The 15,560-nt window shown below is 49.2% G+C and overlaps 1 protein-coding gene across 2 annotated transcripts in view; it reads right to left on the bottom strand.

Annotated features, from left to right (window-relative positions):
- Dnah8 (dynein axonemal heavy chain 8) overlaps window positions 1-15,560 on the bottom strand; it is a 240,644-nt gene that overhangs the window by 117,221 nt on the left and 107,863 nt on the right. For both annotated transcript variants that reach the window (XM_041634704.1, XM_041634705.1), the window contains 12 exons: window positions 15,371-15,478; window positions 14,784-14,918; window positions 12,487-12,648; window positions 10,403-10,649; window positions 10,020-10,261; window positions 9,248-9,388; window positions 8,543-8,780; window positions 5,707-5,849; window positions 5,117-5,251; window positions 4,373-4,495; window positions 2,351-2,564; window positions 959-1,068 (listed from right to left, as the gene is read on the bottom strand). In XM_041634704.1, the coding sequence (XP_041490638.1) occupies window positions 959-1,068; window positions 2,351-2,564; window positions 4,373-4,495; window positions 5,117-5,251; window positions 5,707-5,849; window positions 8,543-8,780; window positions 9,248-9,388; window positions 10,020-10,261; window positions 10,403-10,649; window positions 12,487-12,648; window positions 14,784-14,918; window positions 15,371-15,478 (1,998 nt within the window). The remainder of the gene's footprint in view (window positions 1-958; window positions 1,069-2,350; window positions 2,565-4,372; window positions 4,496-5,116; window positions 5,252-5,706; window positions 5,850-8,542; window positions 8,781-9,247; window positions 9,389-10,019; window positions 10,262-10,402; window positions 10,650-12,486; window positions 12,649-14,783; window positions 14,919-15,370; window positions 15,479-15,560) is intronic.

Raw genomic sequence — 15,560 nt, 5'->3', positions numbered from 1 at the left:
CCACAGGTCAGCCTCAAACAAGTCCCTTTGCCACGAATTCCCAAGAACCACGTGAACTGGGGGAAACCATGCCCAGTGACAGCCGACCTCACTAGTGCACATGGACGGGTGAATGGACAAAACCACACACACTACATGGGTTTCCTATAAACACACGGCTATGTGGACATGAAAATCCATCATAACAAAAACTGAAGATGAAATGGTGATCATGAAGGCAAGAAGAATGACTGTTCACACTCAGGTTCAAATAAGCTACTTTCTTGTGTGCAATTTGTGCATGTGCAGCTGTTGCTGTATATGCAGGTGCGTGTATACATGTATGTACACGTGTGTAGAAGCCAGAGGTTGACATCAGGCATCTTTCGTCTATCATTTTCCCACCTCATATTTTGACACAGTGTGCTCGAAGATCAAAGATTTGGCAAAACTAGATGGCCAGCGACCCCATAAGGTCCTACTTGTCTCTGTCTCCCGGAACTAGGATTACAGGCATGTGTTGCCAAGCTTGTCTTTTTACATGGATGCTCAGGATGCTTGCACAACATACAGTTTACTGACTAAACTGTCTCCGCACCCCCAAGTATCTTCTGCAGATTGCGCTGATTGAAGTCAGACAGTCCGAAGCGCACCCACAGCACTAGCTCAGGAAACGCTCTCTGCGGTACCTGCTCACAGAGGACGGTTTTTCTGTACCCTACGGAGTTCGTCAGGTTTTTAAAGACTTATTTATTTTTATGTTGTTTATACAAGCGTTTTTGTCTCCATGTATATCTGTGTACCGTGTGTGTACACGTGCCCACAGAGGCCAGAAGCAGGCATCCGATCATCAGACAGTTGTGGGCACCATGAGGGGGCGGGAAACAGAGCCTGGATCCTCTGCCAGAGCCAAGAGTGCTCTTGGCTGCCGAGCCTTCTCTCCACCCCAAGTGTGCCATTCTTAATGAGCTGCAATTACCTTGGTCCACTGCCACAGCACTCGGCCCACCGAGACGAGGTTCCCAATCATCTCACATATTTCAGGCTTGAACTTTCTGCACGGATCAAAGTACCCACAGCCAATGACTCCTGGGGAGAAAATAAGACGGAAGGCACACAGTTGTTTTTAAAGGTCACAGGGCACGTGTTTATTCTAGTGAATAAATCATTACAAGATTGACTACCTAGCAGGGATGAGCACTGTAAGTCAGAGGGGCCCAGCCATCCTTAGAGGCAATGGGTCATGTACGGACTCATGCTTAATCCTCCCAACAGCCAACCACAGCTGGGTCCTTAGTCTACATGTATTTTATTCTGTGCTTTGGCATGAGGCAGGGGTCCAACTTTAACAGTTTTCTCATAAACATTACAGACTGTTCCTGTCTCTACTGAAACTCTCCCCGCCTCTCTTCCAATTTCCAGTGCCTGCCACATCAAGCAATCATGTCAATCTATGCTCTATTTCATGGTTTTTCATAGTACATGTTATAGATGCCAAATTTGGTACCAATAACCTGAATTTCATTAACACTTCAAAGCACTGGTATTACTGTTAACTCACGGCGTGTGTGGAAGGACTGTCACTCGCCAGCCAGATTGCCCTGACAAAACACAGAGCTTCCTCTACCACGCGTGCGCTTGTGTGTTTGTGTGTGTGTGTGCGTGTGTGTGTGTGTGTATGTGTGTGTATGCATGTGTGTGTATGCATGTGTGTGTGTGCTTGGCTGTGTGTGTGCATGTGTACACAGGTATACCCATATGTGTGCATACGTGTGTATGTACAGGTATACTTATATGTGGGTATTTGCGCATGTGTGTGTCTGTGTATATGTATGTGTGTGTGTGCATGCTTGGGTATGTGTGTGCACATGTGTACAGGCATTCCCGTGTGTGTGTGTGCGTGCGTGTGCGCATGTGTGTCCTCAGGCCAGAGGACAACCTCAGCTGTTGCTCCTCAGGTACCACACACCTTTTCTAAGACAGACTCTCTCATTGACCTGGAGCATGCCAAAATGACTACACTGGCTGCCCAGCAAACCCCAGGATACTCCTGCCTCTATACCCGGCACAGGGACTACTGTGGGACTGAACTCAGGTCCTCTGACTTACATGGCCAACATTACCAAGCAAGCCACCTCCTCGCCCCTCCCTCCCTCCTTAGGCCACCATCTACAAGGTTCTTCCTAAGTATCTTGAGTCCTAGAACAAGCTACCAACACCAGTCATCTTAATGCTGGTGTTTAGCTGTCCATTTCAGATACCTCATCCCCATTCCAGACAGACTCTTAAGAGTAGCTCTTAAGTAAATTTTTCTGTGGTTTGTATCCATTATATGATGCAATAGGAAATTACGCATTTAGAGTACTCGTACCAAAAATCTTGTCTATAGAAGTATTTGAAGGCAGCGTGCAGTTAAACACGGTGAACTGTCTTTTGAGGCGCTGTGGGATGTCATTCCGCCCCCCTCCGGGATGGATCATGGCCGCGATGAGCTGCACGTCAACGATGGTGGTGAAATCTCCAGGCTTGTCCAAGCTGTACATGCCCTCCATTTCCATCATCTGCCGCACGATCTCGTTCGTTATCTGCAACGTACCACCAACCCTCAACAACTCCTTAAAATATATAGATGTGATTATCAGAGAACATCCCACTCCTTCCATGGAGGTGTGCTTGTCATTCTGACCATCACCTGCAAGGCACCTTGAATGAAATGACACCGGCATCTGGTGTGAGGCCAGGGTGCCCCTCCTTATACTGCTAAAACAAATTTCCAAGTCAGTTTAGCTAGGGGACGGCTGTGAAATGCTTGGTGCACTGGCAACAGTGCTCAGAGCTACAAGTTTGATTCCAGACCCCTCCCACACTCACTTCATATCAGAACACGGAGTGGCCTCGGCCCAAAGTGTCTTTGACACCAGGAACTACTCAACATTTCCCTTTGGAGGTGACAGACTCTTCTCTGTAGCTCTAGCTCTGCTGACGTGTCCTCCTCCTTAGAGAAAAAGTCTCTTGCCGTGGTTCCTGAGGCACGAGTCTTTCCAGAATCCTCTGATGACTCTGGATCACTCCCTGCCCATGCTTCACCCCCACACGCTCACATTTAACTGTTTTCCAGGGCTCCCCCCACTTCTCACGATTCCCGCCACACCACCAGAACTCAACATCCCCAAGATTCTCAAAGCGGTTGCTCTGGCTTTAGCCTCCCTTCCAGGCTCCAACTCTGTGTGTTCAAATGTATTCTGTTTGGGTATCTCCAAGGGGACCACACACAAGCACCCCCAGTAGAACAGTCTTTCATCCAGCCAGTATTCAACCACTGTGTGCCAGGCTCTCTTTAGACACACACAAAAATCCATCTTCATGAAGCATGCATTCTTTGCGGGAGACAAAACGCACAGGCGTATGCTTACGGGCGAATAAAATACTGTAGCATAAATGCTTCGGCGGACATAAAGCAGGGAGATGGCACGCAAGGCTCCCAGGAGGGGCGCCTCACTATAGAGAGCAGCAGGAGTCCCAACAGGTTGAATAGGGGCGGCTGATTCCTGAATTACAGACGATTCGTCGCCAAATAAGTTTGGGCTGTTTCGAGTCTGACTTGACATCCCTCGAGGAACAAATGAGTTTAGCGCCCAGGACAAGGAAGGCAGGCCGGAGCGAAGCGTGCCTCCACCTCTGAGAACTGCGAAGGTCCTCCGGCCCTGAGGTAGAGCAGAAGCATGAAGAACCACACAAGGATTGCTCCTCAGGGTGGGCACTGAGCGGCCAGTGGGTCCTAGGGCAAGGGTCACAAAGAGCAGGAACAGGGACAAAGGGCCAGGCATGGTGGACTCAAGCTAGATGGAGCTCGCAAGGCTGGCTCTGTCACCAGGAGCCAATCAGGACACGCCAGATGCTGGCCACATCGGCAAGGTCCTCTAATGGGGACCGGCTTGGGTTGACAGATGACAGCAAGGGGATCATGGTCTGCCGTTGGGTGAGTGAGTGGGTGGGTGAGAAGCGGTGCCTTGCTGCTCTGTTTGGGATCGGTTGGCTAGTAGGTGGTCATTAGAGAGAGGGAGCAAGGATGAAACCTGGGGCAAGGCTGGATGGAGCAGGGAAGTCAGAAAGGGCATGCAGTCAAGATGCCAAGTAGACGTGAAGGATCTTACCAAACCATAGATGGGTTCAGAAGGGAGAAGACAGAGAGGTTGAGAACTATGATTAGACTCAATGTGCAGGCGGTTGATAAAGGAAAAACACTGGGCTGGAAGGAGGCTCAGCAGCTGGGGTGCCTCTTTCAGAGAACCCCATTTCACCTCCCTGTGCCCGCCTCAGATGACACACCATCTCCTGCAACCCCAGCTCCAGGGGAGTTACACATCCGCTGCATCAAGCTCCTAAGGCATACCTGATCTCCCCACTCATTGATCACGGGCATATTAATGTCATCAATAAACACAGTCATCTTCCTCCCTCCTGGGGGCCCGTAGGTGCTTCCCATCCTCTTATCCACGTAGCTTTCGATTGTTCTCTAGAGAAAAGAAAGTGGTGTGTCATGGCCACTGGATTTCCATCCTTAAGACTCACCATGTTTTCAAAACAGAATAGAATTTATTAGAACCAGGTAAGTTCGAGCATAATTGTTAAATATGCACCTTAAGTAGCATCAAGAGATGGTTAACCATCGATATACTAAAACTGATATGCTCTGAGCCCAGCCAAAATACACTACTTGGATTTGGCTTCTAATTTAGTCATGAGACAGCAAACTTAGCTATGGAGAGAGAGATGCCTTTAAAGGGTAACTCAAGAGTGCCCGTTGCTCTAGCAGAGGCCACCTTTGGCTCACAGCACCCACACGGCAACTCAAATGCCAATCTTAGGAGATCCAGCACCCCCTGCAGGCCTCTTCAGGCACCTGCATGCATATGGTATGCATAAATTCATACACATACACACACATGTACACACACACACACCCGCAAATAAAAATCAATCAATAAATCTTTAAAAAAGAAAGCAGACTTAGCTGATGCCAACCGCTCAACCACATGTCCAGGGAAACACACAGAGAGCACACTCATTTTACCGGAACCACCACCTGAAAATCTTTAGCATGTTTAATATCACCACAGCTAACGGCGGCTTCTACCTGAAACATCATGGGCTCTGTGGCAGAGGAAAAATTAAGACTCTTGGAGAGCTGTACTTCGGGGTCATATTTCTTCAGATAGGCCTTCACCATCACAGTCTTCGCGGTCCCCTGCTCTCCCGTGAGCAAAACAGCCTGCAAGAGTGGAAGAACAGGGCTCATGGTGCCGCACTGTGTTAGCGCCAAACTCCCTGTGGCTCTCCCTATTACTTGCCACTCCATGAGTAGACCCCACACTGTTTTTCAATTGTTTTTCTGCAGCCACAGCTACATTCAGACCAATCCCAGTGAGCCTAAAGGTTGAAAAGTGCACACAGCAATATTGGGGTGCTGGAAGAGAATATGGCTGCCTATTTGCATGCCCATTAGGGCACAGAAGTGTGTCTGGAAGGCGACAGCCACATTCCTCATCAGTGGAGACAAAGAGGAAGACCATTCTGGAACCTGAAACCACTGTCAGAAGGGGTTCCCTCTCCAGTGACACTCCATCCAGGCCCTTGTGTTGGGATTTATGTATTCTCCATGCTGTAGATGAGAGGTAATGTGTTTCTTACATGGTTTGGGGCCACCTAAGAGCTCACTACACTTACTTTATGCTGTTTTGCAATCGTGTCTATCAAAAAATTGGTCCTGATATTGTCAACGTTGGGAACCAAGATGGATGAATACTCTGGAATGCTGTCCGTTGGGTAGAAGTAAGGCTGCAGTCTCTTGTTCCAGTGTTCCCAGTCACCTACACGGCAGGCAGAATTTCATCAACATGTGTCCTTGGATGCTTATGTAAAGCTATACAAATGCCAAGTGCTAGAAACAATCACTTAGATCATACAAAACACTAAAATGCTTTCCTAAAACATCAATACATCTACTTATCTAATGCTCCTCCTTTCGCTCTTGCCAATGGCTATTTGCTCACTCATTTATTCCTTTCGTGTGTGTGCATATGTGTGCTTGTCCATGTGCGTCTATGCGTATGGAGGTCAGAGAAATAACCTCTGGTGTGACTTTCCCTCAGATGTTATCCACCATGGATTTTTTGTTTGTTTATTTTGTTTTTAGACAGATGATCTCGCTGGTCTGGGGCTCACCAATCACGCTGGCCGCCCAGTGAACACAAAGCACCCTCTCGTCTCCTCTTCCCCAGGGTTGGGGTTACATGCGTACACACAACACCAGCTTTTCTACATCTGTTCTGGGGATGAAACCTGGGTCCTCCCACTAACATAGCAAGCATTTCCCTGACTGAGGTTATCTCCTAGCCCACCAGTGGTAATTCATATCTTCCTATGGTTTTAGCCTCTGATACCTCTAATAACGGCTTTATCACTTTTATTGATCTTTACAAAGAACCATCTTTTGGTTCCATCTTTTTTCTATTCCAGTTTCTATTTCATTGATTTCTGCTGGCTCTTCTGTTTACATTGGGGTTAATTGAAACCTTTATTCTTTTGAGATACAAACAGAGCGCTACAAAGTCTCCCTGTTCTGAATGTTTTACAGTCTACAGCATGCTGAAAATGTTTCTTTGCTCTTGAAAAGATGAACTCTGAGAGTGGGCTGCTCCGTAACTGTCAGGAAGGTACAGAAGCAAGGAGCCCGCACCTCGAGCTGCTTGCTGTTTACCTCTTAGCATGGGCTCGATGTCATTTTCCAGTCAGTGCAATTTCACTGCTTGTGCATCTGCCATTCTGTTTCCACTCTTTTCCTGCTCCTCCTCTCCGTGCAAGTCCCTCTGCAGTGGCATTCCACCCTGAACCCTAACCCAGCCTCCTCCTCCACATCCATCCCTTCCTGCCCTGATGAGCCTGGAGGTTCTGGTTGGGTTCCCTAAGCACCTGCTAGAAGCCGCCTTCTCTCATGACTTGGTTCTCTTTCTGCCTTTGCCCAGTATCTAAAAGGACTGTTCCATACACTGAGCCCCACTTGCTGATGTCAGAGGCTACACCCAGACTGGAACGCCAGCTGGTCTGGAAGCAGGGACTTCTAAATCTAAGAATCTCTCCAAAAGTGCTCGTGTCCGATGATGACAAGAATACACACATACACACACATGCACACATATATACATGCATACACACACGATACACACGCACACCCATATACATCCACACAGAGGCACATAAATACACACATGCACACATAAAAACACGTGTGCACACATATACAGAGACAGATACACACATGCATTCAAACACACCCACACACAAATTGAAGGATGAGCTAGTCACAAACTGAGAGCCCTTTACGAGCACAAGATATGAAAAGCTTTGGTTTACTTCGTGGGCACAGATGCTTGGGCATACAAATTTCATTGTCACTAATCACGGCACTAATCATTTAGAGTGGGAAGACCAGAGAGGGTTCAGGAGATGGCTCAGTGACTAAAGGAGCTTGCCACCGAGCCTGACAATTTGACTTCAGTCCCAGGAACCACAGAGTGGGAGGAAGAGAACCAACTCTCACAACTGTCTTCTGACCTCTACACTCGTACTGTGGTACAATTCATCTGTTCCAATCCTTCCAAACACGGATGTGCACCTCTTCCCATTGGCCGGGTTCTCGCACCCTCCACAGTGCCTAGGGAACGCACTTCAGCCCTTGGCAGGGTCAGGTGGGTGCGGCTGTCCAGCAGTAGCTATGGAAAGAGACCTAGGAAATCTTTTTCTTTAAAGAGACTGAGAACAAGCCCTCTGATTGCTGGTTCCACCTCCCCGCTGTTTCCACTTCCTGAGTCCTCTGGAGGTTCCGGGACATGTACAACAAATTACTTCTCAACTAGTAGTTAGCAGCGTCCTGCGTGTTAAATCAAAAGCCTCGTACCGTCTGCTTTCCTGCCGCCTGGATTCTTTTTATTGCTGCCTTCCCTGCTGTTCTGTTTATCCTTTTGAGTTTATGCGTTCAACGCAAAAATACCTTTGCTACTCCGGAGGTTTGGGAAGGACGCGGAGGTAAATATGGGAAGCAAGGGGAAGGGTTTATCGTTTTGTTCTCTCGGGGCTTAGAAGAATCGGAGCCTGGTTCTGGGCAAAGGCATCAAGTTGAAGGGTATTCGTTTGAAGGGAAGGTGAGCTGGGCCCGGAGGAATGCAGGACACAAAGGCATGGCCCTGCTCGCTGCCAGATCACTCTCCTCATTCTGACACCGGCACAGACAGACTGCGGGGCTCGTCAGTCAGGTGTGTGTGCTTCCATGTTGCTCCCTAGAGCATCAGGAAGCAGACGCTGAGCCAGGAGTTGCTTCTCACGGTAGATTTTACTGAGACCATTCCAAGTGAAGAAGTCAGGAAGGTGCCAGCTTCCAGCACGGCTGATATACAAAATCCTATCTCTTGACATATTTTCACAACGGTATTTGTCGTTACATTCCTCGTTGGCTTCGCTCTCACCTCAAAGTCATTTTGTTTGAACCACGATTCAGCGCACTTACCATAATCCGTAACGAAGAACTCATACATGGTCTGGTTGGTGCCCTTGGGGATTTCTGGCAGGTCTAACTTGCTTCCGTGACCTCGTAGAAAGACCTCGAGTTTTTCTCGGCTCTCCAGTTCTAAAAGGGCTCCCAAACTCCACATGAGGCCAAACACAAACAGCTTATGGAGATGCTCCACAGAGGAGATGCCTCCTTCTTCTTTAGAGGGGATTAAACCTTCCAGGAGAGTGAGAGACTGCGAGAGATTTCAAATAAGATTTTTTTTTTTCAATTTTAAAATGTTTGGGTTAAAATATTTGAAAGAAGAAAATCAAAAGCAGGAGGGGAAGGGAAAGGAAAACAGAACTATCCCGAGACACTGCCTGATGCCTTCCTGACAGCATTAGAGGGCAAGATAAGGCTTCAGCAGGCTGAAGAGAAGGGTTGTGAGCTGGGAACATGCACGTTTGGCTTGAGCCCACTCCTGCCACTGGGTCTGGCTTTCCCACGTTGAAAAGGCAAAGGGCCTCCTCTAGGCGTGCCCTAAGGGTGCTTCTGGCCCCAGAGTCAGAGCACCAGATTCCAAATTCATCCCTCCTCCTCTGGGAATTCAGCTTCTCAGACCCTCACACCCACACCGCCCCTGGGAACCTCCCATTCTAGATGCCTGTAAGCGGCGGCTGGGCTAAGAGCAGTGGAAGCACGAGGCGAGGCGAGCCTTACTTGCACGATGTAATTACACTCCAGCAGCTGCATCTTGGGGGTCAGGTTCAGCTTCATGAAGGTGTATGTGTCTTCAAACGCCTTATCATACAGGCCCAAGAAGACGGTGCCTTCCTGCGGGGTGCGCTTCTTCAGCCACGCCTGGAGTCAGAGAACAGTATCTGTGCTTACTGAGGAAGTGTAGAGCTGGGAAGGCAGGGCTTGCCTTGTGAGCACCAGGACAAGAGTTCAAATCCTGGGACTCATGTTTTTAAAAAAAAAAACTAAACAAAAACAAAAAACCTAGGCATGATGGCACATGCTCATGATCTCAGCGCTGGGGAGGTGGGGACAGGCAAATCCTTGAGACTCACTCTGTCCAGCCAGCCTAGCCTACTTGACAAATTCCAGGCCACTGAGAGACATGGTAGCAAAAATAAAAGAAGTGTAGCTGGCAGGATGTCTTGAGCGAAAACACCCAAGGAGGCCACCTTCTGGCCTCCACGTGTACTCACACATGAATATCTGAACACACACTGATACACATGAGCAAAATTAAATGGTGGAGACACAGACTTCTGCCTGTTTCCAGGCCTCCCACCCCAACCAGCCCCGCCTCCACCTGTTTCCAGGCCCCCTCACCCTGCCTCACCTGGTTCCAGGTTCCCACCCCCCCACCCCGCCTGTTTCCAGCCCCCACCTCACCCCGCCTCACCTGTTTCCAGGCTCCCCACCCCGCCTCTGCCTGTTTCCAGGCCCCCCACCACCCCGCCCCCCTGCTTCCGGTCCCCACCTGCAGTATTGGCCTCCAGCTGAGAGCAGAACTGCTGATGTAGACCATGCCCATCCTGGACACCGTCGCAGGAGAGGCGTTCTCAATGTTGTGCACCTCAAACAGCAGCTTACAGTTGGGGGCCATGGGAATGCGGTCCCCATTAGCCAGGGTGAGGGTCTTGTTATCATCCAACACCGAGTTTAAATTCTCAATCCAGATGGCATCCACGGGGCCATCGAGGATGAGGAAGATGTTTTCACCTGCAACCAAGGGCAGGGGGTAGGGGAAGATCAATCGATTTTCCAGGGGAAATTAGAAACAGAAAACTAAGCAAACACTGTGTCATCGTTAACAAGCTTGCCTAGAAAAAAAAGCAAACTCGGAGGCAGACCCGTGCATACCCTTTTTAGCTTTTAATGTCTTCCTCCACAGAGTGGAGAAGATTCCATCTGTCCAGTCGTTTGTGGCTGTATCTAGTCGGCCAAACATCTGGGGCGCCGTAATCGCCTTGGGGTTCATCCGCATCTCTCTGTGGGGCCTCCCGCACTCTGTTAATGCCTTCATCAGAATAGTTATGACCGCTGTCTTCCCAGAACCACTGGGCCCAAGAGTCATCAGGCCATGCCGTACCAGCGAGGTCTCATACAACTACACGATCAAATGACACATTGGCAAATGTAGGTTATTACTCTCTGGCTGGCATTCGTACGAGTTCGCTGAAATTTCAAAGGCTTTAAATAACATTCAAGTGTTCTTTGTCTTACTGGCTGCGGGAAGCAAACTGGCGTCGCGTTAAGAAACGACATACGTGATAAAGTCGTGACAGTGTGGGACTTGAATTACATTTTGGAAATAATTAATGCAGAATTGACTCTTACTATCCCCCTTGGGCTCTGCGTGTGCCTGCAGTGTGGTGATGTCGCCCCCCAGTGGCGGAAAGCAGCATCACAAAGCTCCAGCCACACAGCTTGAATTTTTCCGAATATACCCTTGGGAGATGAGACGTAGAGAAGGGTGTGGAGAAGACAGTCCGTGGACAGGACAGCCGAGTAAGGTGCAGTGGAGGACACCAGCAGCCTGCAGACAGGCTCGATCCCACCAGGGACTCTCCACCTGGAATCAGAGGAACTTGGCTTTCCTTTCCCCTGCCCCACCCATCCTTCCTTAAGGAGGTGGCACTTGGGAGTTGGAGCAGTAAGTGCTCAGGCAATGCCTGCCCCTGTGCACACATACCAAGTGGCTTCAGCCTTCCATTTGCTACTAGAAGCGAAAGCATACAGACACTGGGTACACGGGAATGGGAGAGGGGATTCACCGAGACATATGAAGAACACAGCCGAGAGTGGGCTGTGAACATAGCTCAGTCCTAGGGGGCTCCTGTGGTCTGAGGTTTTGGTTGTGTTCTGACAAAGAAAGCTTGCCTGGAGGTCAGAGGTGGACCTAGTCACTAGTTAACCAGAGAGGCCAGGCAGTGGTGCTCACACCTTTGATCCCAGCATTGGGAGGCTCAGGCCTTTAGTCCCAGCACAGTCAGGAGGAGGAGACAGGAATATAAGGCAGGTGGAGACAGGAGCACCTCCATTTAATCTGAGGGTTCATAGAGTCAGGAACACCCCAATTCGGTCTGAGATGTCGTAGAGGTAAGAGCTCTAGTGACTGGCTTCTCTGCTTCTTTCATCTTTCATCTTTCACCCCCCCCCCCTTGATATCTGACTCTGGGTTTTTATTTAATAAGACTAATTAGATTCACGCTTCATCCTTGCCTGCATACATGAAGCCCTTGGCTTTTGGTACTCAGTATACGATGGGATTAGCATTGCACATCTGTGATCCCAGCACTCCAGAGACAGAGGCAGGGCCATCCTCAACCACATGGGAAGTTCTAAGCCAGCCTGGGCTAGACATCTAATATAGGTGAATCATAACATGTGCTCACACTCACACACATACACACACACACACACACATACACACACACACACACACACACGAGCAACCCTGAGGTATCTGCTCCCAGTAATACCACCAGAGTGAATGCAAGAAGCCAGCTGGGAGCTGGGCGGTGGTGGCGCACGCCTTTAATCCCAGCACTCGGGAGGCAGAGGCAGGAAGATCTCTGGGAGTTTGAGGCCAGCCTGGTCTACAAGAGCTAGTTCTGGGGCAGGCACCAAAGCTACAGAAAAACCCTGTCTCAAAACACCCCCCCCCCCCCCAAAAAAAAAAGAAGCCAGCTGGGCTGTCGCCTCCTGTCCCAACTCTTCTCAGATTCTGGTTACTATCAACCTTCTCATGAGGTTAAGTACCAGCTAGACTACGTGACTGCCGGGTTTCATCAAGACAGGACAAATGCATTCCTTCTAAAACCAAACACAGCCCCCTGAGGAGTCTTCTCGCGATGACCCTTACATGGAGTCAGTACCAGGGGGTAAGATCTGCCATCGTGACCCCTGTTGTGCACTCGCCCGTGAGCCCCTAAGGCCCTTACCTGCACTAACTTGAGGTTCCAGGGCGGGTGGTTAATCAGACCTTCTAGGTTGACCTGGTTGCTCACGGCAGCCTGCAGGTCCACGTACGTGCTGCTGTCTAGCTGTAACCCCGGAAACAGGTCGTTGATCAAGCTGAGGAACAGGGGCTCGTCTTCGTCAACCTAAGATGGCATGCATTGACACAAACACAGCCAGTCAACAATCATTCCTTCGCTGAGTAGGGTGTGTGCGTGGTCCTCGCTGCTTTATTCCCAGAGGATAGTTTCCTAACTCCAGGCAGGCTTGCACCCCCTGGCACTCTTGGCGCCACCGCTGGACCCACCCCTATGGCGCTCAAAATACCTAGGCATTCCACAATCCAGCCTTGATCCGTGTTTCATCTCGTTACTTTATCTGCCCCTCACAGGCTCATATTCACGGTAACCTTAAAGCAGGCTATTTATAGTCCCACCACCATGGAAACAGGGTATTGGTAGCTCACTTACAGTAGGAAACAGCCCTTATCCTCAGTGACTTCATCCAGCAGCGGCCGGACGCTCCATCTGAGAGTGTCCTGTCTTTGTTTTTAAGGACTGGGTTTGAGCAAGCCGACTCCCACTCTTGGTTTGGCATGTCTTTAAGACACAGATCGCCCAGTTCCCAACTTCCAGCCCCTTCTCACATTTTTCTATCCTCTGAAGCCCACCCCCCGCCATGACTTTTGTGTTGTTTTAAGATTTATTCTTATTTATGTGTCTGTATCTGTATGTGGGCATGTGCACCTGCGTGCAGGGACCCACAGAGGGCAGGAGAGGGTGGAGGACACCCTGGAGCAAGAGTTACACCCGACATGGGTGCTAGAAACGGAACTCAGATCCTCTGGAAGAGCAGCAAGTGTGCTCAAGCACTGAGCACCACACACACACACACACACACACACACACACACACACTGATGCTTTCTCGATTGTCAAAGTTCCAAGCACAAGGAACAGAGGGCCTGGCACGGGAAAGGTGACTGACTATGATCATGGATGAGATGAGTCCTCACGCCTCTCCGAGGTGCCCCACCCAAATTACGACAGTAGGTCAACTTGTCACAGGGATGCTGAGAGGACCTAACAGAAAAGCACGTCTGAAGAAGACATGCAAAAGCTCCAGAGGCTCTTGGTTAGCTCAGACCCTAGAAAGCAAACTTCCTGCAGCCGCTCCTTCTCACCCATACACAGGGCTTCACCTGCGGTACATCACGTAGCACATAAGCTCGACTCTGGCTGTCACCAGAGCAAACACGAAAAAAAGTGAGGTCACGCCTCTAATTTCCACATGCACACCTGACGCTGTTTATTTGGAAATTAAGAAATTGATGTTTAGGACTGGAGAGACGGCTCAGCAGTTAAGAGAGCTCGCTGCTCTTCCAGAGAACCTGAGTTGGTTCCCAGCACCCTCAACACCCAGCTCACAACTGTCCATAACTCCAGCTCCAGGGCATCTGACACCCTCTTCTGGACCCAATAGGCAGACATCCACAAAGACACACATACGTGCACTTACACAGATACAGAGAGACACATGCACACACACACACACACACACACACACAGAAGGAGGGGGGTGCTAAGGAGATACACAATGGGCAAAGGCACTTGCTGCCTAGCTTGACAACCTCAGCTCAGTTGCTGGGACCCACAGGGCAGAAGAAAACCGACTCCCAAAAGTTGCCACCTGATGCCTCATGATGTGTCATTTCACACAAGCACTCACGCACATGCACCCGCATACATGCATGTGTGCACACACACAAACAATAGGCGACATGCACCCGCATACATGCACGTGTGCACACACACAAACAATAGACCACATGCACCCGCATACATGCATGTGTGCACACACACAAACAATAGGTGGCAGGAGAGGTCGCTCATTGATTAAGAGCACTTGTTGCTCTTGCAGAGGGCCACACGGTGGGTCACAACTACCTAGAACCCCAGTTCCTCCAAGGACACTGTGCATGCATGGTACATATATAAACATATATTCAAGAAAAAAACTCATATATATATAAACATAAAATTAAATTCAAAAAGAATTTTAAAGGAAACTGGATTGAAAACCTGGAGCAGAAGCCCTCTCTGACGGCTTGATTTACTACACATGACCGACAAAGGGAGGCACTTTCATGGGGTGCTGGTTAGACACACCAACTATCTTCGTGACTATTGCATTCAGAGCACAACATATAAAGTTCCCTTGCCAGGTGAGCAGAAAGAAACCAGGTCAGGGTCTTGAGAGAGAGAAAGTTCAGGGATATTTACCAATTTGGAAAGGTTCATGTCTCTTAGTCCTCGCATGACCGTACTTAATTCACTGTCCTCTGGCCGGGCTCTTTTCTGAGACCCAAGGGTCCTCAGCACAGACAGGATATTTCTTAGTCCAAAGTCATAGTGAACCTAGGATGGGGAAAGGGAGAACAAGGAAACTTCAGTGGGAACTTCCAAGTGCAGGCTCACCCTGTACAGATATTCTGCGGGCACTGCGGAGCCGCTATGCTGCGAAGTGTTGGGAACACAACTCTTCTCCCTTTCCTTAGAGTAAAAAAGGAATCGGTCCATCAGAGAAAGCAAGGTCACAGGGCAGGATTCCAACCTACGTCTCTTTTCAGAATAAGACAGCCAGATCCAGTCTGAGAGACAAACAATAGATTTCAAATGCCTAGCCTCTTGACAAGGACCCACAGCTGGCAGCTTCCAAACACTTGCAGCTCTAGCTCAGAAGGCTCTGCTGCCCTCTCCTGGCCTATGTGGGTACCAGCACTTACATGCACATACCCACACACACATACACACAGGTTCAAACAAAAATTTAAATTCCTTACTGATGAAAACAATAAATATGCTGTTACCTGCTTAGTAAGCTGCTCTTCGCAGAGTTTATAGAGAACGTAAAACTTCTGCGCCAAGATAACGTTTTCAAGGAAACCACAGCTTGCAAGTTTAACTCGCATAATGATCTGCAGATCGACACAGTGAGGCGTTTTAAAGCAACTTTACTAGGAGAAAGAGCAAACCACATAGATTATCCGCTTAAGCCCT

Source organism: Microtus oregoni, unplaced genomic scaffold (assembly GCF_018167655.1).
Source record: "Microtus oregoni isolate MIOR12 unplaced genomic scaffold, Mior012 000046F_ref0000063, whole genome shotgun sequence".
Classification (NCBI taxonomy): Eukaryota; Metazoa; Chordata; class Mammalia; order Rodentia; family Cricetidae; genus Microtus; species Microtus oregoni.
The sequence above is the reverse complement of the archived record's forward strand: the minus strand, read 5'-3'. Positions and strand labels throughout refer to the sequence as shown.